This window comes from Miscanthus floridulus, chromosome 6 (assembly GCF_019320115.1).
Source record: "Miscanthus floridulus cultivar M001 chromosome 6, ASM1932011v1, whole genome shotgun sequence".
NCBI lineage: Eukaryota > Viridiplantae > Streptophyta > Magnoliopsida > Poales > Poaceae > Miscanthus > Miscanthus floridulus.
The window spans coordinates 22,589,415-22,612,959 of NC_089585.1; the positions used below are offsets into that span (position 1 = coordinate 22,589,415).

The following is a 23,545-nucleotide window of genomic DNA, read 5'->3' on the forward strand; positions in this document are numbered from 1 at the left end:
CGTGCGGCGAGCTCACACGGCCGCAGCGCCCGCCTAGCCGGGGCCCCGACGCGGCCGTTGCACCCACCGCAGCGCCTGCCTTGCCACACCCGCCGCGCAGCGCGCCCGCCGACCATGCCATGATGCCCGCCTAGCGGCACCCGTCGCGCCGCGAGCTCTAACGGCCACAGCGCCTGCCCAGCCGTGCCCCCATCGCGGCCGCCGCACCCACCGCAGCGCCCGCCTTGTCACACCCGCCGCGCCGCGAGCCCGCCGGTTGTGCCTCCCCCGTCTATGTCGCGCGCCCTGCCCAATAGGCACCAGTGGACACGGTGCGGATGGGATAACTGTGATAAGGGTATTTCAGTCATTTCGCATATGATTTTATGTGTTTTATTTTTTTAAATCGTTTAATCAGCCTCTAAATAACGGATATCCAAACCAGGATTAAACTGCTCATTCGTTTTAAAATAACAGGAGTAAAATCACAAAGTTAAAAAAATAAGAGTAAAATCACAATTGAACTTTTGGGACAAAAACACCGTTTTGCCGAGAAGTTACGTGGAAATAAGGTAGAAACCCTGAGAGGCATTTTGCTAGCCTTTCACCCCATTGGGTATTGGCGATGCGATGCCTTTGGAAATTTGAGTGATTCACGACCAAGCGCGTGCCAGCTTTACTCTATTTTTCATGCAATTTGTCCGCAAAGTTGGACTCTCTTGGCTGGGGTACCGTCCTTGCAAGGAATCGAGAAATCTAAGGCAAAGGCGGCAATAATAAACAGCAAACAATAAGATGGCTAGCCGTACCGGCAGATTCGGAGTCTCGCGTTTGGAAAGGCCAAATGAGACTAGTCAGCACGCAGCAGTCGGTCGGTGAGGTTAGCTTTTGGCCCTCCGCGTCCACCAGTGGCCGCCTCGTAGCTACGCTACCAAATGGCATCATCTTCGTGACGAGAGATGAGGTAACGAAAGGACAGATGGAAACAGAGCTAGCTAGAGTTTCCCTTAATCTTCCAAGTAATTAGCATCGATCCGCTTGCTTGTACTGTAGCCACTGCCTTCTTCTTCAACTACAAGGACGTTCGCGGCTGTAGCAACACAGTTGCCGGCGCCGAAAGCTACTTATCTTGACTAGTGGGGAAAAAACGCGATAAAGGAAGCAGCACTGCAGCTCGCGGTCGTAGTCGTGGAAGTCGGAAGACGAACGAGACGTGCCGATGCCGCCCCGTCGTGACGCACGACTGGCGTGCGGACGCGCCGCTGCGTGACGTCACCGTCGGGCAGCCAGCTGCCCAGTACGAGTCCCCCGAGCCCGTCGACATGCTCACGCTGCAAGGCACGGACAGGAGGGACGGCTCACCGGTTCAGACGCGCGAGGGCAAGCACAGGAAGGAGAGGAAGGCTACTGATATTTTGCAGCGTACGTACACTGTACGAGGGTTTTTATTCTTGCCTGGCCATAGCATAGCACGGAAGCGCGTGGTATAAAGCGGTGGACCTCTGTTGGAATCAAAGCCGGGCTCCATCTATCTATCTATCTATCGGTGACTGATTGCCAGCGAGTTCTGACCCTGTGTGACTGTGTCGCGCACAAGCACAAATGCGCCGGCTAGCCGGTCCCATTTGTAACACGGAGAGAACTGAGATGACACAGGCTGCTGCACCCTTCGGCCAACCTTTCTGGTGGGTCCAGGACTAGTAGACCTTACCTGGTTGTCTAGCTAGGATCGGGCTAGGGCGACGACACATGAAAAAACCATTGCTCAAACCCAGGCCCACAGTCAAAGTCAAGCATTGGTCGGACAGTGTACTGAGAGCATGTCTGGATGGCTCCTCTCCGTCTCCGTCTCCGTCTCCTGCTCCTTTACAGAAGTCCCGTCAAACGTTTAGTTGAAGGAGCTATTTTTTTTAAGTAAAAAATAGAGTAGACAAAGCTATTTTGGAGGAGCCATAATAAGGAAAGACTGTATAAGATATACTCTCTCCGTCCAGAAAAGAATGCAATTATATAATCTATGACTGTCAAAGTAGATCAAATTTGACCAAATTTATAGCAAATAGTATTAATATTTATGGCTCCAAATAAATTTATTATAATATATTCTATGAACAATCTAATAATACTAGTTTTGCATTAGGAATGTTAGTATTTTTTATATAATTTTGGTCAGGGTTCAACCGATTGATTTCTCAGAAAGCAAGAATTACGTTCTTTTGTGAACGGATGGAGTAGACGACAACCGTGCGAATGTCATCGAAGCCATGGCGTAGCTAGCAGACCTAGAAGACACACCGAGATTCGCCGCTACACCAACCTCGGCCTTGTTTAGATTGAGGTTAGGAATCAGTATTTGGCACTGTAGCACTTTCGTTTGTATTTGACAATTATTATCTAATCATGGTCTAACTATGCTCAAAAGATTCGTCTTGTAATTTACAATCAAACTGTGTAATTAGTTTTTTTATCTACATTTAATATTCCATGCATGTGTCCAAAGATTTGATGTGATGGAGAGAGAGTGAAAAAACTTGCAATCTAAACAAGGCCCTCATTGTTCTCATTGCAATCTCTGAGTTGGGATGTACAAAAGATAGCCTGGCAAATCTTTCACACAACGATAATAAAAACAATACCGCAGTCTTTAAAAGATATTTGGATTTCCACTAGTTAGGAATTTTGGTGATAATTTTCCATATCTATCTAACAATTGTTAACTCCTGTTACTTATTCTTACAGCTAGTGGTTTAATAGAATTTACACTAAATATTTTATTCTTTTTCCAATAAGGTATGGTTGAGGGTAAACATGCATTGAGGCATAGTATGCAAAAATAATATAGAGGCTAAGTTGATGAAGGAAAAAAAGATTTATTTTGTTGAAAATTCCTTGTTTTTATGATAATCCCAAACTTTGTCGCTATAGCTTGCGCTTATTGAAACAAAATAGTACTCCCTCCGTCGCATAAAGAGTGTCATTCTCACTTCTTAAGAAGTCAAATTTTTAAGTTTAATCAAATATATATAAGAATGTATTAACATTTACGGTGCATGACTAGATAGATCGTTGAATATATTTTCATAATAAACTTATTTGGATACACATGTTGCTAATATTCTCTATAAATCCTATCAAACTTAAGTAGATGATAAATGTGTGTATATCGTCGAAGCCATCACCTAGCTAGGACAAACTTTTACACAAAGGTTTTGAAGAAAATCACAGATGATGACATCTTTCACAAACTTTGTTGTTTGGACTTCTATCATTCTATAATGGAAAATTGGTACAAGATGGCAATTGTGTGTATGCCTACCATATGGCATCTAAGATGGTTGATGTATAAAGTTAGATAATGCCAACAATGGAAGTGATAAAGAGAGATCATTTTTTACCATCCAAGAATTTAAATGAATAACATCCGGAATGTATCTAACAAAATGATATGCAAATGTTTTATTTAAAAAATAGAAGTTTGTTTGTTGAATTTTAGATTTACGACAAGTTGTGGTGCATTCAGATGGATAATTATGAAGTTGGCCATCATTGTACAGAAATATATGTGGCTTCAAACACATGGGTATAGGACCAATAATGCTTTTATATGGTACACTACAATCAAGTGTTGGTGTACCTGGTAGACTCGATGATTAATTCCCTTCTTCTGTTTTGCTCAGTCTAGTGTGTTTACATGGTGTATATTAAAAGCTTCTTTCTTTCAATGAGATACGCCCGAGGACAAACAGTGAAGTGTAGCTTATGGATGATACCAGTTTTGATGGGGAATCGCCTTGCCACCAAGTTTTCCACACTACACGGAAACACCCAATTTTGTGGCTTTACTTAATATTGACCCTGTTCGTTTATCTTATAATCCGTTTTTTCAGCCAGAACAGCGTTTTCCTCTCATAACTAATCAGCCGGGACAATGTTTCGACTTATTTTTTCAGCTAAGCGAACAGGGCCATGGCACAAGGTGACAATCAGAAACATGTCATTAAGGCCATGGCCTTAGGTACCATACAACCTTGGTTCGCGAAGGGCATTAATGAAATTTGGCACACCTCAACCACTCTTGCCCCTCACGCGGTGCTGGCTTGTGCTTTGCCCTTCGTTAGTTAGATGCTTGAAATCACGTGAGCGGTGCCTTGAGCTTTGTCTAGCCTCCATTCGAGTGCAGGGTATACTAACCTCACTAAGGTTCCTAAGGTGCAAGGGATGGAGGGGCAAAATTGTTGTATAGTGATACTAGAAATAAGGTCGTGGTCTCTAAAAGATACTTCCATTCTTGATTTGCATTGTTAATAATTTAACAACCATTTTCTCGTAACTATAAAATGAAGAGATATAGGCAATTGTTTTAAAAAACAATAATATATGTTTATGATACCAGACAAATAGTTAGTCTAACAGTATACTATGCATAAACAATTGGGCCCAGCTTAGAAAAATATTCCGACCACTCCCTCACAGTCACAGGAGAAGTTTCAAAGGAAAAATATTCCGCATACACTTGGTTGCCTTATAAACCAGCACTCCAGCAGCCCTTTCTTTTCTTCCAAAACACTCGTGAGCCACCAAAACCTTCCTATGCCCGCTCCTCCCCGCGCACTCTGCTTAGCACGCCGTGAGACCATGGACGCGACCACGGCCACCGCCAAGCGCAAGCGCCCCGACACCGACATCACCGGAGACGCCGCCGCAGCCGCCCCCGTCGCCGTCGACGAGGCCTCCGACGCCGAGGTCGAGGAGTTCTACGCCATCCTCCGACGCATACGCGACGCCTCCCGCCGGCTGTGCGGCGCCGGCGCCCGGCCTGCTGCCCCGCGCGCACCGGCGTGGCGGCCCAGCTTCTCCTGGGAGGACTTCGCCGCCCCGCTGGCGCCGCCACAGCCGCGGCCCGACGAGCCCGTCCCCGCCCCCGCTGCTGCTGCCCCGTCGCCGCGTGCCGACCTCGACCTGAACGCGGAGCCGGAGCCAGAGGCACCCTCGGCGCGCGTCCCGGCGTAGCGCACGCCGCATCATCAGTTCATCACCTGCCTGCACCGGGCCAAGGAGAGAGGAGTGGTAGCGTGGGGCCGCTGGGTGCGCGCGTCATCACGTGCGTCAGCTTCGCTGTTGGGTGGTGGTGCCGGCCCGGTGAAGAGGTGATGTCAGCCGAGACCCGACGGTGGTCGCCATCGTCCGCGGGCGGCACAGTGCGAACCTTCCTTCTTTCTCACTGAATCACTGATACGAAGCCCCATCATGTAATCGTAGCAGTTAATGTACCGTCCGAAAATGACGTGTTTAATTATTCGTTGCGTTTTACCGTATGTATCATTAACCTATGACTGTTAACGATGGCGTGGGGGCTTTATTAGTTTTATATTGTTGTATGTACTATTTTTTTAAGATAAATAATAGAGATTTTGGACTTGAAGGATTGTTTGTTCGTAGGTTTGCCTTCTTTCTGCTGTGATGAACAAACTGCTAGTATAGGTTAGTGTTTCGTCTGGAGAAAGAAGATCCTGTAAACCTGTAAAGGACAAAAAAGCTAGAAGCCACAACCACAGAAGCACTGAAGTGTGTCTAATTGTATGTAGTTGGGTCAAACAAGGCTGGATATAATTAAGGTAGTACACCAGGGAAGACTTCCTTATTGCTGAAAAGAAATGATCACATTTTTTTTTTCGTTTTTCTTCATCATGACCCATGTGTGTACAAGGCATGAAGGCAATGAGCTCTTGACTTTGTTTGTAGGCACAAGTTGAGTGCGCCGCTGCCGCCATTCCATTTCCCTTCACAAACACCAGCAAGTTGCTATTGCTACTGATAGGCGAGTCTATAAGCCTACACAAGCCAACTTTTATTCCTAACCATCGGACAGCATCGTGCTTTCCTGTAGCAACCCCCCCCCCCCCCCCCCCCCCCACCCACCCCAAAAAAAAAAGAAAAAAGAGAGGAGGAACCATCACACTCTAAAATAAAAAGAAGGCTTTTGTCAATCGTCACTGCTCTGTTTCCGGCCGGTTAAAAGTTGTTCCCAAGAGCCAAAGAAAGAACCGAGCATCTTTGGTTTCATTGCAAGCGGCCGCAACTAACTAGATGGTTTCATACAAGCATTATATTATATATGCACCCGTACACTCGTTTATTTAAGTGTAATTTCAGATCCAACCATTAAAATCACGTGATATAAAGTGGAAGGATTTAGAAAGTAGTATGCGTACTTCGTTTTTGTTATGAGAAGCCTATGACCAAGATTTTTTTTAGCAACACATGATTTTATAAATATTAAATTCTAGTTATTATTGTACTGAAAGAAACCTATGAGTTATGATTTTGTATCACATAAACAACGTGTTGATAGAGTAAACTATCGGTTAAACTCTTGTCCTGACCAGACGTATTACACTTTACTAAGGGGGTGTTTGGTTCCAACAGGAAAATTTTAGTCCCTGTCCCATCGGATGTTTGGACACATGCATGAAGTATTAAATATAGACGAAAAAAATAACTAATTGCACAGATTGTGGCTAATTTGCGAGACGAATTTTTTAAGCCTAACTAGTCCGTGATTTGACAATGTGGTGCTACAGTAAATATGTGCTAATAGCGGATTAATTAGGCTTAATAAATTCATCTCGTAAATTAGTCTCCATCTATGTAATTAAGTTTTATAATTAACTCATATTTAGTTCTCCTAAATAGCATCCGAACGTCCGATGTGACATGGACTAAAATTTAGTCTATGAAACCAAACACCCCCTGCTTCCAAAGGGATGAACTATAGTCTTTTGCCTTATTTTAAAGCGCGCTTACTCCATACCTTTGGTTCTAGTCAAGTCATCAAGCAATTACATGACACATCCTCGTTCCATATAGTTGTTGACCAAGCGTGGAGTCTCGTCAAACTAACACATTCTGATACATCCTCGCTCCATATAGTTGTTGACCAAGCGTGGAGTCTCGTCAAACTCAAACACATACGTATCAGTTGCTTGTCCGAGTGAACTACGTTAAGATTCGAGGCAAACAGGATGTTCGCTTGTTGGTTTCAGTCATGGTTTATCAGTCAGTCAACAGTATTTTTATCCCACAACAAATTAATATCAGCTAGGCATATTAGCCCAGAAACCGATCAGCGAACATGCTTTTAGATTCCGACCATCTCGATTAGTCTACGAGCATCACAGATTGTCTAGATTCAGAGCCAGGTTCCATGCATTTCAATACTAAGACGACGCTAGGCGCTTATTTTAGACTAGGAGACCGACGACGGGCCGGGGAACTAGCGCGAGTAGAGCTAGGTTTTATGCACATGGCGTAGCGTTAAACCCTCAATGAACAATGGGGAAGCCATGCATAACGTTCTGTTCACTTGATTTATAAGTCATATTTTTAGCTAACGAATAGTATTTTTTTCACAATAAACCAGCCAACAATACTTTTAGTCATGATTTATCAGCCAAGCGAACGGGACATAAGTTTGCGCTACTCTTCTGTGTGGACCGCACACTCGCACGCCGTAGGTAGAGGCTCCGTTCGGTTTACTGAAACTTGGCTAAAACTAGCTGAAAAATACTGTTCTGACTGAATTGATATAAGAGAAAAAACTAAAAAACAGGCGAGAGCTACATTTGTCAATGGCGGAGCCGGAGAGCCCGTCGCTGCCTGTGCCTGCGTGCACGCGTTGCACGGCTCGCCCCGCACGGCACCATGTGCTAGCTACTGCAGTACGGCTAGGAGAGAGCGGATATTGTGCGTAGACTTGGATAGCAGTAGACGCAGCAAAGTCGTTGGGCACATGGCCTGTTATTGCCCGGTTTATTTGACTGATAAATCAATACTGTTCGTAGCCGGCCAACATGACGAATATATGCGTGGTGCGTGAGGGACATGTGGAGCCGAGACGTGATGGCTGAGGTGACGTGTACCGTGTACGTGCGGCCGTGCTCTGCGCTGCGCCCGCGCGCTCTGCCCGTCCCGTCTACGGTTGTGGGTGGCTGTTGGGTCGCCGGACGCCGAATATTTTTAATGCGATCTTGTGGACACCGCGTCACGGTAGTAGCTTGTGGGAGGAGAGGACATGGACAGCAGATCAGACAGCTGCTCCTCCTCCTCGAGTTGTCCTCTCGTTTCTTGGATTGCTTTCTGTGGCTTCCACGCAGGAAACAGAAGGGCGGTGTCGACAGAGACGGAGATTTCAGAAAATCTTGGGGGTACATGGCTCGCACACAACAAAATGCGTCGCGTCACCGTCACGGTCCGGGTCATTGCCAATCTCTTTCGATGTCCCCTACATCCCGGCCCTACGCGAAACCATCATGGCATCATCTGCCTCGGTGAGGTTTATGGCCCACGAACGTAGTAATGCAAAGGAGGCAGTAGGAAGGAACGGTTTGTGATCCAACGGAGGCCGATGTAGAATTGCCGTAGCCGTGTCCAGTTAGTAGCGGACCCGGCCCAGCCCACGAAATCAGGAGACTAGTTAACATATCGTTGCTAAAAAAAAAGGGTGGCTTCCTGTGAAGGCCCACGATTTATGTTAACTGTCTAGCGGAGCGTGACACGCCCACGGTCCATAAATTAATCATCATGATGCATCCATCGTTCGGCCTTCGCCGTACTGACAGCCCAACAGGTTAAGGGCTGCGAATGGGCCTGTGGTTCAGTGGTAGGTTTGAAACCCTGGTGATCACATATTTTTCTAAATTTTTTTCAGAATGTCCGGGTTACACACGGGTGCGCGTTCGGTGATATTGTTCGTTTCCCGCGCACTGGAGCCACGTTCATCATGACGCCTCCCAATCTCTTCTTTGCGTGTGTATGCGTGTGCGCGTGTGGAGTGTGTGGGTTGTGTACGTCCAAGTTGTAACCGATAAAAAACATGTTATGGGCTATGGGCACACCGCACACAATGGTCCTGCAGCTTGGCAGTATTGATGCAACGGGAAGCTGATGCCAGGCACGACAGCCCAACAGGTTTTGGGAAACGCCGAGCCACGTTCAATTTCTGCTACAGGACACGCGAGCGCCGCGGACCGTTTGGTGGGATTACCTCGCGTTTTCCGCTCCTCTCGGCCTCGAGCGCGCTTACGAGGGAAAGCAAACAATGCCCTGAGTCGCGACGACACAAAAGCAAGTGTTTCCTCCGTTTCGGTCCTTGATTAAAGAATAGATAGATAGACTATGAGCCTATGGCACTTTTTTAACACACGAGTGGGGGCTGCGTCGGTCTGTGTGTGATGTTCTTCGACGGGTCGACCGACCAACGGAGCGCATACACACTCGAGCGTTGGCGGGTCGTGTCGTGTGTCCGTGTGATCGCGACGACAGTGCGTGCTCTGCGGCCTCTTCGTCATAGAGAGGGGGCATAGCATAGGGCTTACCAATCCCTAAATTCGTCTGGACGCGGACTGGTGTCCGTTGGTGGAGAGAGAGTGTGCGACGCAGCTGTGTATGTATGGCGCCGGCGTAGTCGCCCAAAAATGACAACGACGTTCCCTAATCTCTTTACAAGTAGAACAACAGCGATAACACATCAACTTGCAGACGTAACGCCATACTTAAGATTGTAGTTGCACCGATCAGCATATATATCCTCCGCGTTTGATAGGCCAAACGTACCGTCAAAGGCCCGTTCGCTGGTCTGAAACTGGGTTGAAACTGACTGAAAAATATTGTTTTAGCTGAAGCTGAACAAGCCGAATATGGAATAAGCCGAACATGGCCAAAGCACGCGCGGTGCGCGCGAGAAATGGACACGTCTGATCAGCCTCTGAGGCCGCCCTGCGGCGCGTAACGTATGCATGCATACGTCCACGACGCGCGTATAAATACAAGGTCGTGTAGCTTCGACCCGTTCTGTAGACCAACCGTAGTCCGTATGATGGAGGACAGTGTCCCAATGCGGAACCAACCTATAGCGAGACACACGACCGTTCGTGGGTCAGTCGGTCAGTCCAAGTCAGAGCACAAAACCCGGTACGGCACGCTGCATCTGGATAGATACCGCCGAGGTGAAAATGGGTGGGTGCCGCACAGCACACAGCACAGCAGTCAGCAGCACGTACTGGACACTGACGTACGTGCCTTCAACTCGCTCCCTCCGCATCAGCTTCCATTCTGGTAGGCGCAGGAGTACCCTCTCTACCGCGCTGTGTCGTGTGACGGAGTCTGTGACCTGACCGGCTGATGGAGGGGGGGGGGGGGGGGTGGTGACCGGAGGCCTGTCGCGACTCAACAAAGGCTTTTGTAACAAAGGCGACTGGACGGGCGCTAGCGTACAGCAAATTAAAGCGAGGCATGCATTGCACCAAATCCATCAAGCCGTCACGACACCCCAACCGCGCCACTTCCCCCTGCCCGCCTCTGATCCGCGCCCTTCGTCGGATAATAAGAAAGCACAAGGGGCGCGTGGAATGAAAGCAGCAACGGACGGGACAACGTATGTACGCGCGCGGCGCGCACCTCGCCGTCCCTGCCGCGCTGCCGTTGCGCATGCTTCAGATCTGTGTGTTGTGGGAGTGTGGCCACCACCACTATAACTGCTCATCTATATATAAACCAGCACCACCACCACCACACAGTTCGCCGACCCTCTCCTCCTGCCGTCTGTCGCGGACGCTCTGCGGGCGCTAGTCCATTTCTTCTTCCGTGTTGGCTGGGCGGCTAGGCTTGCGGTCGGGCGCGACGGCCGACGGCTCTGACGACGGGGCCGGGCGGCATGGGCGACGGCGACCACAAGGAGGGGCTGAAGGCGGGGGGAGGAATGGCGGGGCCGGCGGCGTCGTGGCGGCTCAACGTCAGCGATTTCCAGATGCCGGAGCGCCCCAAGGAGCCGCCCTTCGTCACCAGGGTCTTCCTCCGCAGCCACGGTACGGCACCCCGCACCCCCTCAACTCGCTCGATCCTCTGATCTGCATGCATGCACAACTACTCCATGTCTGCAATATATATTCAGTTCGATCGGCAGATCAAATGGCGCTAGTTATTGTCCCGGGTTAGTACGTATCTCGTGTTCACGTTCCGTGTCTCATGGTAACTCGTAACTGATCGATTGATCAACTGGCAGAAGAAACTGACTGAAACTGCTAAGGCAAGCAGGCACAATTCTTGCTTCTCTTAGTGACCTCGGTTAGTTAACTCCAAGATAATATACCACCGAAAAGATCATGGTGGCAAACCGACTATGTCGATAACAACAATAAAAACGGTGCTTAGTGGAGTCCCATGTGGACCGTATAATTGTATACACCTTTTTTTTGTGTGTGTGATCCTTTCATCAATCATGCCGTGCATGCATGGCCCTGCTTCCACACTTCAAAAGTTCAAAGTATCAAAGTGGCGATAGTTACATACTTCTAGTGCGTTCAAAATTGTTGTCATGAAAGCAGTGGTCTGTATTTTAGTTTGTTCGCGGTCCTTATATATGTTGCACGCTCCGGTAGCCCGGAGCTAGTCCCGGATGATCTGCTTGTTTCCTGTGTTTTTCTTCTGAATTCCTTTACGTTTTATATTTAAGCTCGGAGAACTTGATTTGCGATTTGTGTCCATATTCTGCGAGTATATATCGGCAGTGAACGTACAAGAGAACAGATAAGACCGGTATATTTCTTCGGAGCATAGTTTGAAAACATTAGCGATTTACTATATATATATGTCTCATACAAACTGAACATATACTCGAGATTTTGGTAAAAAAAACATATACTCGAGAAAGTAGTCGTAGTCAGAGTTGGACAGAAGTAGTAAAAATAAACCCCGGCCGGTCCAGTAACTGCGCACTCATAATCTGATATATACTTACATATGTGAAACTGGTGAACGTCTTCTGAGTTCGACTTTACCGATGAAGAGGGAATTGAAATGGAATAAAAATGTTGGGTCGATCTCTAGCTGCATGCAAGCTATACCTGTCCTAGTACACTTTTCTTCAGCCTGTTCGCTTGGTCGTAAACGATCGTAAATTTCTAGCCAGAATAATATTTTTCTCTCACACCAAACCAGCCAGCAGTAATATACGATCGTATCAGCACCAGCCGAACATGCTGCTTGTTTTCGATTGAAGCCTATTCTCGTTTTTGTCATGGACACGGTCGAGGGCATTCCTATGGACTATGGGAACGTTACAAGACGCTTAGGACGACGTAATCGCTTAGAGAAGTCCAATCACGCTTGTTTTTGGCGCAAATATATAAATGAAATCTCTGTCGGCGAACCGCATGGGTACGACAACGATCGAGAGAGAATTGTTTTGGCCTTCGTTTAAAAAAAATGGTTTGGGCTGCTGTATCTGTGTTCCACGTACGTACGTACGCGGTACGCAGCATGCGCATTGATTGCTTCAGTGCATGCACGCAACTCGGCAGCCTCGCCAGATTTGGCGTCGCACGCGTCACATTTCGTGCGAGTAAAGGATATGCTAGATGCCAGGAGTAAAGAATGATCCGTGTAAAATGCTGAAAGGTTTCGTGCAGCTGGACTACGGCTGCGTTTAGATACCCATGGATTGTAGAAGCTAGGCTTTAAAAGTTAGATTGTTAAAAGCTGGATCATACAAGCTCAATTAAGAGACCTATTTGGATTCATGTGTCGCTGAAGCCGAGGTAGACTGGTCTGTAGAGCAAAATTACCATTTGGATTCATACATCGCAAAAGCTAGGGTAGACAGGTCTGTAGAGCAAAAGTACCATAATGCCCTTCATCTCTTGGCCAGATGGGCCAAAAGGCAATGTACAGATCGGCCAAATTGGATCCAAAAGTTGAAAAGATGCTAGATTTCCTCAGCTTAGTAGATCGTGGAATCTAGAGGCTCCTGATTGTAGAAGTTGGCTAGAAGTTATTAGAAATGTTTGGATCCCTAGGTAGCTTCTAGAAGCCAGCTTCCATAATTTGCTCGAATCCAGGCAAGCCCTATTTAGCCATGGAAACGTATTAGTGAGTACGAAGGCCTAATCTTTATCCCGTTGTGCTGTATCACTATGTGCAGTTTTTGCAGTATAGTATAGTTAAATGTGACTAGCAAAATCTTTACCTGCGCTCGTATTCCTTCTTATCCCACTTTATAAGGCGCTCATGTAAATTCAAATTCAAATTTTATTAACCCATAATTTAGTAAAATTAAATTTGAGAAGTACTTTTGAGTAATTATAAGTTTACAACTATAAACAATATAAATTAAAGTAAATAAAAGGTTAAAGTATAATTTTAATAACCCTGCCATGCTAAATTACGCTGGTCAAGATGTAGCCGAAAGACAAAAACGCACCACAAACTAAGCCAAGTTGAGTGACGCAAGCAAGGGCTCGCAGATAAGGCCAGCCCATCGCTCCATGCTGGCTTGGAGCCCCAGCTTCCATGTGGACGTGCATCATCCAAAATCACTGGCGATGGCTTCGCAGAGGGTCGTCAAAAGTGTCTCCCAAAGTCCTTAGGCTAACAAAAGGCTAAAGAACCTGCTGAAACATGAGTTGTGGTGAGAAATGTTGATGCCTCGTCTCATGGAATGGTAAAAAGGTTTGGCAAAAGGTTCGTGCTGGTGGATATACGTTCCCGCGTCTTCTTTGCATGCGTGGCCTGTAGAATTTCCGGGGAGGCCTTTACTACTCCCAGATAAGTACTACCAAGACGCAACCATCTGCTTTCGGAAAGTGGAAAGCTATATGGAACCACTGGCACTATTACGTCGGTCAAGGTCGCTTTCTCAAAGAAGTTTCGACGCCTTCGCCAGCGGCGGCCACTTGGGCAGGGCAGGTGGGCTTACTCCGTGCGTGGCCGTGGCTGCGCGCGGTGCCGTCTCAAATTCTGTCTCGTTCTCTCCCCGTGGTCCTGCTCATGGAGGAGGGGAGGCGGAGAGGATGAGATCGATGGCCTGCGGCGCCTAACCCCGTCACGTCCGGCGGTCCGGTCCGGGTCGCATTCCCTTTCCGTCCCGGGGAAAAAGGAAACGGAACCTTATCTACGGCATGCCGGCACAGGTCCAGATTCGGTCAAGTGGGGAGGCAGCGAAACACCGCCTGGGTCGCCTGCCGCTTAGACGCTTCGTGATTGGACACAACACGCGGGCGTTCCCCGTTTGGCCCTGCGCGTGGCGTACGCACGATTGGGCCACGACGCCAAAGGCGGCCCTAGGCTGATCTGAAACGTTGCGTTGCGTCCCGCACCTTTCCGTTCTTGGGCACGCGAGCGGCGGTGAAGTCTCCCGAGGCGCGGAGGCGGTGAGTCCGAGCAGAGGCAGAGCTGATCGACTTGCACGCGGCGGCCACTAGCCAAGCCTGCCGACTCCAGCCGCGGGTGGCGCGGAGACCATGGGGAGCCCGAACCAAGGACGCGGCGTTGACGGTGGCGGCGAGGAGGGCGACGCCGGGTCGTGGCGGCTGCGCATGGACAGCGGCGGCTTCAGCGTCCCGGACCGCTTCCGCCGCCAGCCGCCGCCCATCTACGCCAGGATCTTCGTCGGCGGCTCGCACGGTGCGCCGCACGCACCCCCGCCCCCCCCCCCCCCCCCCCCCCCCCCCCCCCCCCCCCCCCCCCCCCTCCATCTTTCATTTTGTCTCTTGCGCCAATTCTTATTATTGTTTGCTCCCGTCTGCGTTCGGTTTCGCCGCGCAGTTTCTGTCTTCTTCATATAAGGCAATCTCATTATTAGTGTAGTAGGAGAACGACAAAAATCCTTCCACAAGAAAATTGACAGCAAGGCTATTGGAACTGAGCTCACAACTCGTCGCTGTTGATGATTTGGCGGCTCTATAAATTATGGCATTGATTCTCAAGTTAGAGCTCTTCTTTTATGTGCCTGCAACTCTCGACGCCATTGGCAGGTGTGAGCAGCTACTGATTTTCATTCTACCACAACCTTAGGTTGTTTCACCGAATTTAAACGTCAAAGTTTAGCCGCCACCACACAAAGCCGGCTGATAAGTCGGCTGAAGCTGTTTTGTCGTGTAGATTCTAGCTGCTGATAAGTTCACGCGAACAGGCCCGTAGTGGAAGTACTTGCAGCTTTTCCGATATCTTTGTAGTGGAAGTAAACAATCTAACCGCACAAAGGTACTGGTGGTGACAGGGTAGGTGCTCCAAATTCCTTCAGAAAACAATGCGTTTATTGTGTTACAGAGGAAAATATGACAATGACAAGTCTTTGTTTTCAATTCCCACCACACATAATATGCCTATTCAAACGGCACTTTGTCATGTACACTACTATTTCCATTGGTTGCCTTAATTTAATCTTTGATTTGGTGGACATGACTGTCCTTGTCTCCATGATCATACCGATGTCCTGAATCCTGCCTGTAAGCGTAGCCGATTATGTGCATTTGACCATCACAAATTACCTCTCAGACTCCTGACTGCAAGCATAGCCGATAATGTGCATTTGGCCAGCACAAATTACCTCTCAGACTCTCACTGTGTTTCAGACAAGCTGCTTCTTATGTCTTCAAATGTGTGGTAAGACTGGATCATGTCGTGCGTAAAAGTCAGTTGGCAAAGCACTTTGCGTGCCCTTAATAAAAGATGATACTGGAGTATATAGGAAGCTCAACCCTTTGGTTGGACAAGATGTTTTCCAAGTTACCTTTGGTTAATCGATCATTGTTTTTCCTTTGGTTCTGTTTTGTCCTGCACCACCTCTGACAGTTCAGTTCCTCATCTCAGGGAAGCAGAGGAAGATCGCAAAGTACTACAAGAAACAGGAAAATCTACTGAAGGATTTCAGCGAAATGGAGACCATGAACGAACTTGGTGGCGTAGATCAGAATCCTCCTTCCGAGGTGCAAGCCCAACTACAGATTTACCGTTATGTACAGTTTTATGCGATTATGGAATATGCACCGAGACCATCGATGTTGTTTCCCTTATTATAAGATATATGGTGTGAACTATACCTGCTTCTTCTGTTCTCAGGAAGAGCAGAAGCAGTTGGCAAAGAGCGAGAGGTTTGCTATTAACGTGTCGAATGTAATCAATCTGATCCTCTTTGTCACAAAAGTCGTTGCTTCAATCGAAAGTTCATCCATGGCGGTTATAGCGTCGACCCTGGACTCTCTATTGGACCTCCTGTCAGGGTTCATACTTTGGTACACGGCGCACAAAATGAAAAAGCCCAATAAGTACAACTATCCGATTGGAAAGCGGCGCATGCAACCAGTGGTAAGGACATTGTTCGTCAAACCGAATTACTTTGTTTGATTTTTATCGTATATAAACTAAAGGTGATACCTATTTTGCATGACATTAGAAAGCCTACTCATCTGTCAGTTCTGAACTTTTGTGTTCTTGTCCATTCCTCAGAATCAGTTTACCTCAGAAAGCATAGCTAGAATGAGCTACACACTGGCGTATTTCTGAGTTCCACAATACCTAGATCATTCAGACTGTCGACTTTTGTTGCCAGCAAACTGAATAATTTGACATTTGTTGCAGGGAATAATAATTTTCGCATCAGTAATGGGCACACTTGGCTTCCAAGTGCTGATCGAATCAGGGCGCCAGCTCATAACTCAGGTACATGATCTGTGGTTCACAATTATCGTAACATTAAATCTTATGTCTGACTTGGTTGCCTATGCGATGACCCAATCAGGAGCACGCGAAATTCGGGCTCAAGCAAGAGATCTGGATGGTCAGCAGCATGTCCTCTGTTGCGGTCGTGAAGTTATTCCTCATGCTCTACTGCCGAACGTTCAAGAACGAGATCGTGAGGGCGTACGCTCAGGACCATTTCTTCGACGTGATCACAAACTTGGTCGGCCTGGTCTCGGCGCTGCTCGCCGTCCGGTACAAATGGTGGATGGACCCAGTTGGCGCCATACTGGTAAGCAGAGTTGCAATACTGTCATCTAAATTTTGCGAACTACTGTAGAACAGTGTCGTCAGAATAAACTAACTGCAATGAACCGTGAAAAATGTAGATCGCGCTGTACACGATCACGACGTGGGCGCGGACGGTGATGGAGAACGTGGGCACGCTGATCGGCAAGTCGGCGCCGGCTGAGTACCTGACGAAGCTCACGTACCTGATCTGGAACCACCAGGAGGAGATCCAGCACATCGACACGGTGCGAGCCTACACCTTCGGCACGCACTACTTCGTGGAGGTGGACATCGTGCTCCCGGCCAACATGCCGCTCAGCCAGGCACACAACATCGGCGAGTCGCTGCAGGAGAAGCTGGAGCAGCTGCCCGAGGTCGAGCGCGCCTTCGTCCATGTGGACTTCGAGTTCACGCACCGGCCCGAGCACAAGGCCGAGGTCTGAGTGCGTGGTTACCTCAGAGCTCAGACCAGCTGTTTTATAAGGGCAGATTTTTTTTGTCCACAACTCTTTTATAAGGGCAGATGTTTTTTTGTCGTGTGATAGATCGTTACATTGTATGTAGATCGTCAGTTTCTGAATTCCAGCGATACAACATTTCAATCTCAGAGCATCTACACTATCTCACACTTACCGACTTACGGATGTAAATCTACCATACATGGTAGCCAGTAATGCTAATTCAAATGATGACATTACATAACACTTCATGGCGATTTGTATATCATGCAAAAGTATCTTACAGGAACTGCCAGGATTATTATAAGGACAAAAACTTGGATAGGTCTTGGTAGATTTAACACCAATTTTCGACTATGCTATTCGGCCTTTAGTTCAGGTTTGTCAAAGGCAGCTATGTTTTGAGGTTCACACTCTGGGCTAAAGAGCCGCACAAGCAAGGCTGATGTCGCGCTCATAGAGACTGCTCCGCATGACGCCCACCTGAGACTCCTTGGAATAGTTATTCTTGGACCTACAGAATAGAGACGTCTCAGCAAAATGGTATGAGTTCTAGGTTGACCCCAATGAGAAAGAAAACTACTGCTGACAAGATGCAGGAGTTCAACAAAAAGCTTTAAGGAGATAGCAGGATGGATAGGAACATTGACCATAGTGAAGGCGGCAGAGCACCCAGAAAGCCAGACCACCGCCAACGGAGAAGATGCCAGCAGTCTGCCGCATCAACCGGGAGCAGGGCTTTGACTCTGGTCGCATAACCTCCCCTTCCGACCATCCTAGTGCCCGTCGCAGTGCCATCTTGATCCTTGGCTTCTTTGCTGACAGATAAATTCCACTGATGTGGCTGAGGTTGGTAAGAGGTCCAGCTGTTCAGAGATAACTGTAACTTGCTTTGAATGCCTCCTGCCTGGTTTCTGGAATGAGAACAATTAGGCACAGCATTCCTTTCATTTCCAAATTAAGGATATGCTAATCTAACCCTAACAAAGTATTGATACGTGTGAATTAGTTTATAGCCTGAGCAGTCCAGTAGGATTAACATACATTTTTTTTCCACACCGGTAAAACCGAATTTCATTACCAAGGCAACGAAATTACAGAGTCACAGTTCAGGATTAACATACATGAACTTATGCATTGATTTATTGTTCAGCGTCCATCTGCTGAACATTAAAATTGAAAAAAATATCACAACATATAACCAATTGACAGTCTAATATCCAATCACCTTTCTGACCCAGGACAAAATGTGCCATACAAAGACCGGAAATTCTACCATCCATGGGCCTAGTGTACATATGTTCACTCAAATGACTGTTTGGTAAAGAAAATATGAACAAGAACCACCCATTCTATTCTAGATTAGGAAAAAGGAACATGTCACCACCAAATTGCACCAGATATCAGACCCCGACATCAGGATACAGTGCAGTGAGATAAACAGGCTACCCAATGAGTACAAATATAGTATGAGCAGTATGCTGGGGACTCAGGGGAAAGGTGTACTGTAGGTATTAGCAGAATGTCTATTTGCAAAACTGGTCCAAGTCTGCACTTTATAAACGTGCAACCATGACAGATGAAACATGAAAGCAGATGCTATGATGCTAAACAAGGCATCTTTATGGTAATCCACTTATTCCTAATTTAATTAGCAGACGTGGGTTTACAAATCAATGTATACCTTGCACGCCAGACAGCAACCTTCTCCAATTCAAAATGGCGAGGAAAAAAAAATAACTTTGCTTACTACAATGTTGCAGCACAAGGAGTTCAGGAAATCAAAGTTCGGCGCTAGCTACTTGTCTACTTCAGTCACAGCGGAGATAAATACTCATAGGCTCCTCCCCAGAACCGCACATCATGCTCGACGATATGCCCCAGAAACCAATCAGCACAAGAATACCAATAGCTTGCTCCACGAATTTCCCGCAGGCCATAGCACAATAAAAATCGACAGTAACAGACAAACACAGCGTGAAGATCATAAAAAGCTGCTACTAGGAGAGCAGAGGAGCATGGCTTCAGGTGCAGGACAGCAGGGGTTAGGTTACGTACCGCCGGTGGCGTTGTTTCTTTGCGCGCTGTGTAGTCCTGCCTGAACTGGAACTCAATAGACTGAGTCTCCAAGCGGCGGAGAGGAGGGATCCTTAGCTTCAAGCGCGGGCGGCGCCGGCGACTACGCGGATGCCGGCGTTGGAGGAGCGCGCTGCGGACCGGAGACGGAGAGGTGAATGAACCACGAGTGAGAGTCTGGGGTCTTCTTGTCAGGGAACAAGCGCTGCGTGGGCTTGCTAGGAGGAGGAGGCCTTGTGAGGCTAGTGGGCCGATTCTAAGAGGCGCTGCAGCCGAGTTACAGGCCCGAAAGCGCAGGTCGGCCCGTAGTCACAAAAAAAGCGAGGATAAGTGCATTAATTTACTTGAGATATTTCATTGACCCATTGCCGCTAATTGCTCTCCAGAGCACTTGGATAGAATTGCACACGGCACTACTATTGCCAATCCAGCAACAGAACAGGCGCATCTATAGCAGATCAGCCGGTTGTAACAAATCTCCACATTGACATGAACTATACATTGTTGATCAAATAAGTGATATGCATTGCGGGCAATTCCTCTATTCCTTGCTTTCAAAACAATATGCTGTGCTGATGTACCCACAAACAGTTAAAGTCAGGAATAGTGGGGTATTAGAAATCTTGAACAGCCTCATGTATCTGCAGACTGCAGTGCTATGTGGCGTTGGCGTGTGCCTGTGTGCCGCTGCCCTGTGCTGCTCTGCAGGATTGCGCGCTTGCCGATCAATGCGGTTGCAGCCCACCACCAATTTAAAGTGTAAATTCGTTGTGGCCAGCTCGCGAGGCCAGCTTGTCCACGGTAGCAAAAAAAAAAAAAAAAAATGCCCGTCTGATTCGTGATCTGTGGTTCTTGTGCCGTTTTGCCCGTCTGCGCAAGACCGTTGTTCAACGAACCGGCTGTGCGGTCAGCGCTCCGTCTGTTGTCGTCGCCAGATTGGGTGCCTCAGGGCGCTGTCGTGTGCTCATTGGCGAGAAGGCGCTGGGTCAGTTCCTGCTACGCTGCGAGTCGGCACCCACGGCATGGGCTCCGCACGTCAGTTGGGCCTCCACGGTATGGAGCTATGGAGCTTGCACGGGGCTCTTTTTTCGTTGTCGTCTGCTTATTGGCTTAGCACTAGGTGGTCCACTGGTCAGCTTCTTAGATCATGTGCCGGCTTTCTCGGTACTTTTGGGCTGGGTTCGATGGGACTGGGAATATGAAGCGGCGCTGCCCATTGCCGACCCTGTGCCGCTGCCAGTGGGGCCGGCTTCCTTCGCGTGCAGCGTCTCCTGCTTCCTCCTCCTTCGCACGGCTCCGAACTCCACAACGTCTCCCAGCCCGCTCTGAAGGGACGAACGGCGACGATAAAAGAGCTCCTCAGCCTCCATTCTCGATTTCCGCTCTAAACTCTGCCATTTGCCTCAGGTGTGGGACTCGCCGCCTTTCCCTTTCCTCCTCCTCCTCTATTCTACCGGCAGAACCATCTAATCCGGTGGGTACCCGGCGCCGCCGCTGTGTCGTGTGGTGCCGCCGCACTGCGTATGATTTGCAGGTGCTTGGGGCCAGATCCAGATCCACCGGCGGGGTGCTGACGAGGCGGAGCGCGGCGACACTGGGAGCGGGCTGCTGACGAGGTCTTGGGGCGTGCGGCTGCCAGGTGGGAGCGCCGCTGGCGACTGGGCGACAACAGGCTGCGTCCTCGACGTGTTGGTATACCCCTTTTCCGCACTCTCGCCTGTACCTTTCTTCTTTGATTTGTTTGTCGCTTTCAATGGCCAAAATGCTTACATGTTGCGCCGTGTGGTCTTGTGGTCGGTGTGTTTTCTTTTTTTCCTCCTTTCCGATTCTTGTTTGCTGTTTCCCGTGCTCGGGTTCACAGAGGGAAGACGGATCAATATTCTTTGTGGGTGCGTCCTACCTATCGCTGTTGCAGGGTGTGGTGGCCCGGTGTGGCTTGCCGTATGCAGCCATGGTTATTGAGTTTACCGGAGATGGAACGCCAGTGTACGGCGTCGAGCTAGATTTACCTTGTGTTGGCCCGGTCCGGCGCTGTTGTAGCTTTTTCTTCTGGGCAGCCATAGGTTTCCTGCAGAAGATGTACGAGTTCTTTTGGAGCTTGCCATAGGCCATAGAGCTCTTTTCGAGCTTTCCTTTTCTTAACAGCCAGGTGCTGCAGTTTGTCACATGATCGGCCTTCTCTGACGTTTGCTGTAGTTGGTCCCAGATGGCGAGTCGTCGTGCACGTCCTGCATCTCGCCTTGTTCCTGGAGAGTCATGTATGTGTCTGTGCTGCTCTTTTGGTAATCTTCATGGTTATAGCCCATTGGTCAGACCATTGAAGCATCTCTTATTTGTTTCGTTGCTTTTGACCTCCCTAGCTTCTTCATGGATAACTGCCCCTTCGAACTCTGCTCCCCGCAAGAGACAGTGTACGTGTTTCTTGCCGTGCTTCCCGTGTTCTATTTAGTCTACAGCCATGTTGGTCTTGGATACTTAAGTGTCACTTTCCTATAGCGGAGGGTGCATACTATATACCCAGCACGCTCCCAGCTGCTGAGTGTCGGAATAAACGGAGGAAGTATTTAAACCAGAAGAAGATTGCCAAGTCAGGTGTTCACTCTTTAGGTCGCCATCCTAGCTGGTTTCTCTTTAGATACACCCATACTGATGTGGCTGCTATGTTGGCCCGGTTTTGCTTTATTAGGCCCTTTAGATGGTGCTGGTGCATCCGGGTGTGGTCACTTCACCCAAGAGTATATTGATGCGCTTAAAGGTTTGGCTTAATTTTTTGCTAGGTTCACTGTTGTTCTTCTAGGTTACTAAATGCCATCCTCTCGCTGATTTTGTGTCTATTTTCATGTTCTTTGTGCTCGCGGATGCTTTGGGGTGGCCCACGCCTGTGCCTAGATTCCTATGTCGGCCGTTCGTCTTATGGGGCGCCAGATTATACGTGTAGACACTGTGATGCCATATTTTGGTTGCGTGAGTGTGCTGCTGGTCAGTCCAGTTTAAGAGATGGCAGGGTCATTTACAATTCATGCTGTAGGGGTGGCAAAGTAGTAATACCTCCTTTTAGAGAACCTCCTGAACCCATTGCTTCGCTGGCCAGATTTGATGGTGATGCTAATTGTAGACAGTTCATAAAGAATATACGCCAGTACAATTGCCTGTTTGCTTTCACATCCATGGGTGCAAACATTGATAGATCTATGAATAATGGTCGTGGCCCTCCTGTGTTCAAAGTGTCTGGCCAGGTTCATCATCATATAGGACCTCTTCTTCCAGCCAATGGCAACTCACCGAAATTCTTGCAGCTCTATATATATGATACAGCGAACGAGGTGAAGAATAGGTTCCGTGCGCTGCACCCAGATGAACGCTCGTCTGAGTCTCTTGACCCAAAGATAGCTGAACGTTTGGTCAAGATGTTAGATGACCACAACCCATTGGCTAGACAGTTTAGGCTGACAAGAGATAGATTGGCAGAAAATGGTGATGAAGAGTTCATAGTAAGACTTATTGGTGCCAGGGAGGGAGATCCAGTTCAGTATAATCTTCCTACTATTGACTAGCTTGCCATGCTTGTTGTGGGTGATTTTACGCTAGATACTTTTCAGCGTGATATTGTGGTGCAGCCTAGATCCGGACATTTAGAGCATATTTCTTCTTTGCATCCTGCTTTCATGGCCCTACAGTACCCCCTTCTCTTTCCTTATGGTGAGCGTGGTTTCCAGGTCGGTGTGCCTTATAGTGGGGTAGATACATCGGGCGAGAACAAGCGTGCCAAAGTAACAATGCAAGATTACTACCGCCATTGTTTCCACTATAGAAAAGGCCAGTCGAATCCGTTCTTGTGCTATGGTGCCTTGTCCACTCAGGCCAAGGTTGATGCACGTGCTTGTATCGATGAAAATAGACTCTGGTATGTGCTCAAGAATCAGGGAAAGCTGCGTGTAGAGACTCTTCAGGGCATAATCGATGCGGTTGATAAAGGATGTGTAGATGGAGGCGAGATTGGAAAAAAAAACTGTGCTGCCGGCCTCCCATACTGGTGGCTGGCGGTATATGATCCAAAATTATCATGATGGAATTGCTATCTATAGAGTTCATGGCCCGCCTGATTTCTTTGTGACATTCACCTGTAATCCAAAGTGGCCAGAGATTGCTGCGGCGCTGTCATTTGAACCTGGCCAGAAATCAACTGATAGAGCAGATATAGTGGTCAGGGTCTACAATATGAAGCTTGA

The 23,545-nt window shown here is 48.1% G+C and overlaps 3 protein-coding genes across 4 annotated transcripts; all 3 read left to right on the forward strand.

Moving 5' to 3' along the window:
- Window positions 1–4,521: 4,521 nt before the first annotated feature.
- LOC136457833 (protein NEGATIVE REGULATOR OF RESISTANCE-like) lies at window positions 4,522–5,401 on the forward strand. Its single transcript, XM_066457838.1, has one exon. It carries the CDS (start codon window positions 4,570–4,572, stop codon window positions 4,987–4,989), a length of 420 nt encoding a protein of 139 aa, XP_066313935.1. The 5' UTR covers window positions 4,522–4,569; the 3' UTR covers window positions 4,990–5,401.
- Window positions 5,402–10,400: 4,999 nt separating this feature from the next.
- On the forward strand, window positions 10,401–17,403 carry LOC136461860 (metal tolerance protein 7-like). 2 transcript variants are annotated; one of them, XM_066461190.1, is made up of 6 exons: window positions 10,401–10,841; window positions 15,625–15,740; window positions 15,874–16,119; window positions 16,393–16,473; window positions 16,553–16,783; window positions 16,881–17,403. In XM_066461190.1, the coding sequence occupies exons 1-6, from the start codon at window positions 10,691–10,693 to the stop codon at window positions 17,223–17,225; spliced, it is 1,170 nt and encodes a 389-aa protein (XP_066317287.1). In that variant the 5' UTR covers window positions 10,401–10,690; the 3' UTR covers window positions 17,226–17,403. The 2 variants fall into 2 exon arrangements, with proteins under 2 accessions (XP_066317287.1, XP_066317286.1); XM_066461189.1 differs by lacking the exon at window positions 10,401–10,841 and adding an exon at window positions 13,790–14,436.
- A 2,024-nt stretch (window positions 17,404–19,427) lies between these two features.
- Window positions 19,428–22,870, forward strand: LOC136460342 (uncharacterized). Its single transcript, XM_066460080.1, has 3 exons — window positions 19,428–19,470; window positions 20,851–21,008; window positions 22,301–22,870. Exons 1-3 carry the CDS (start codon window positions 19,428–19,430, stop codon window positions 22,868–22,870), a joined length of 771 nt encoding a protein of 256 aa, XP_066316177.1.
- The last annotated feature ends 675 nt before the right edge of the window (window positions 22,871–23,545 follow it).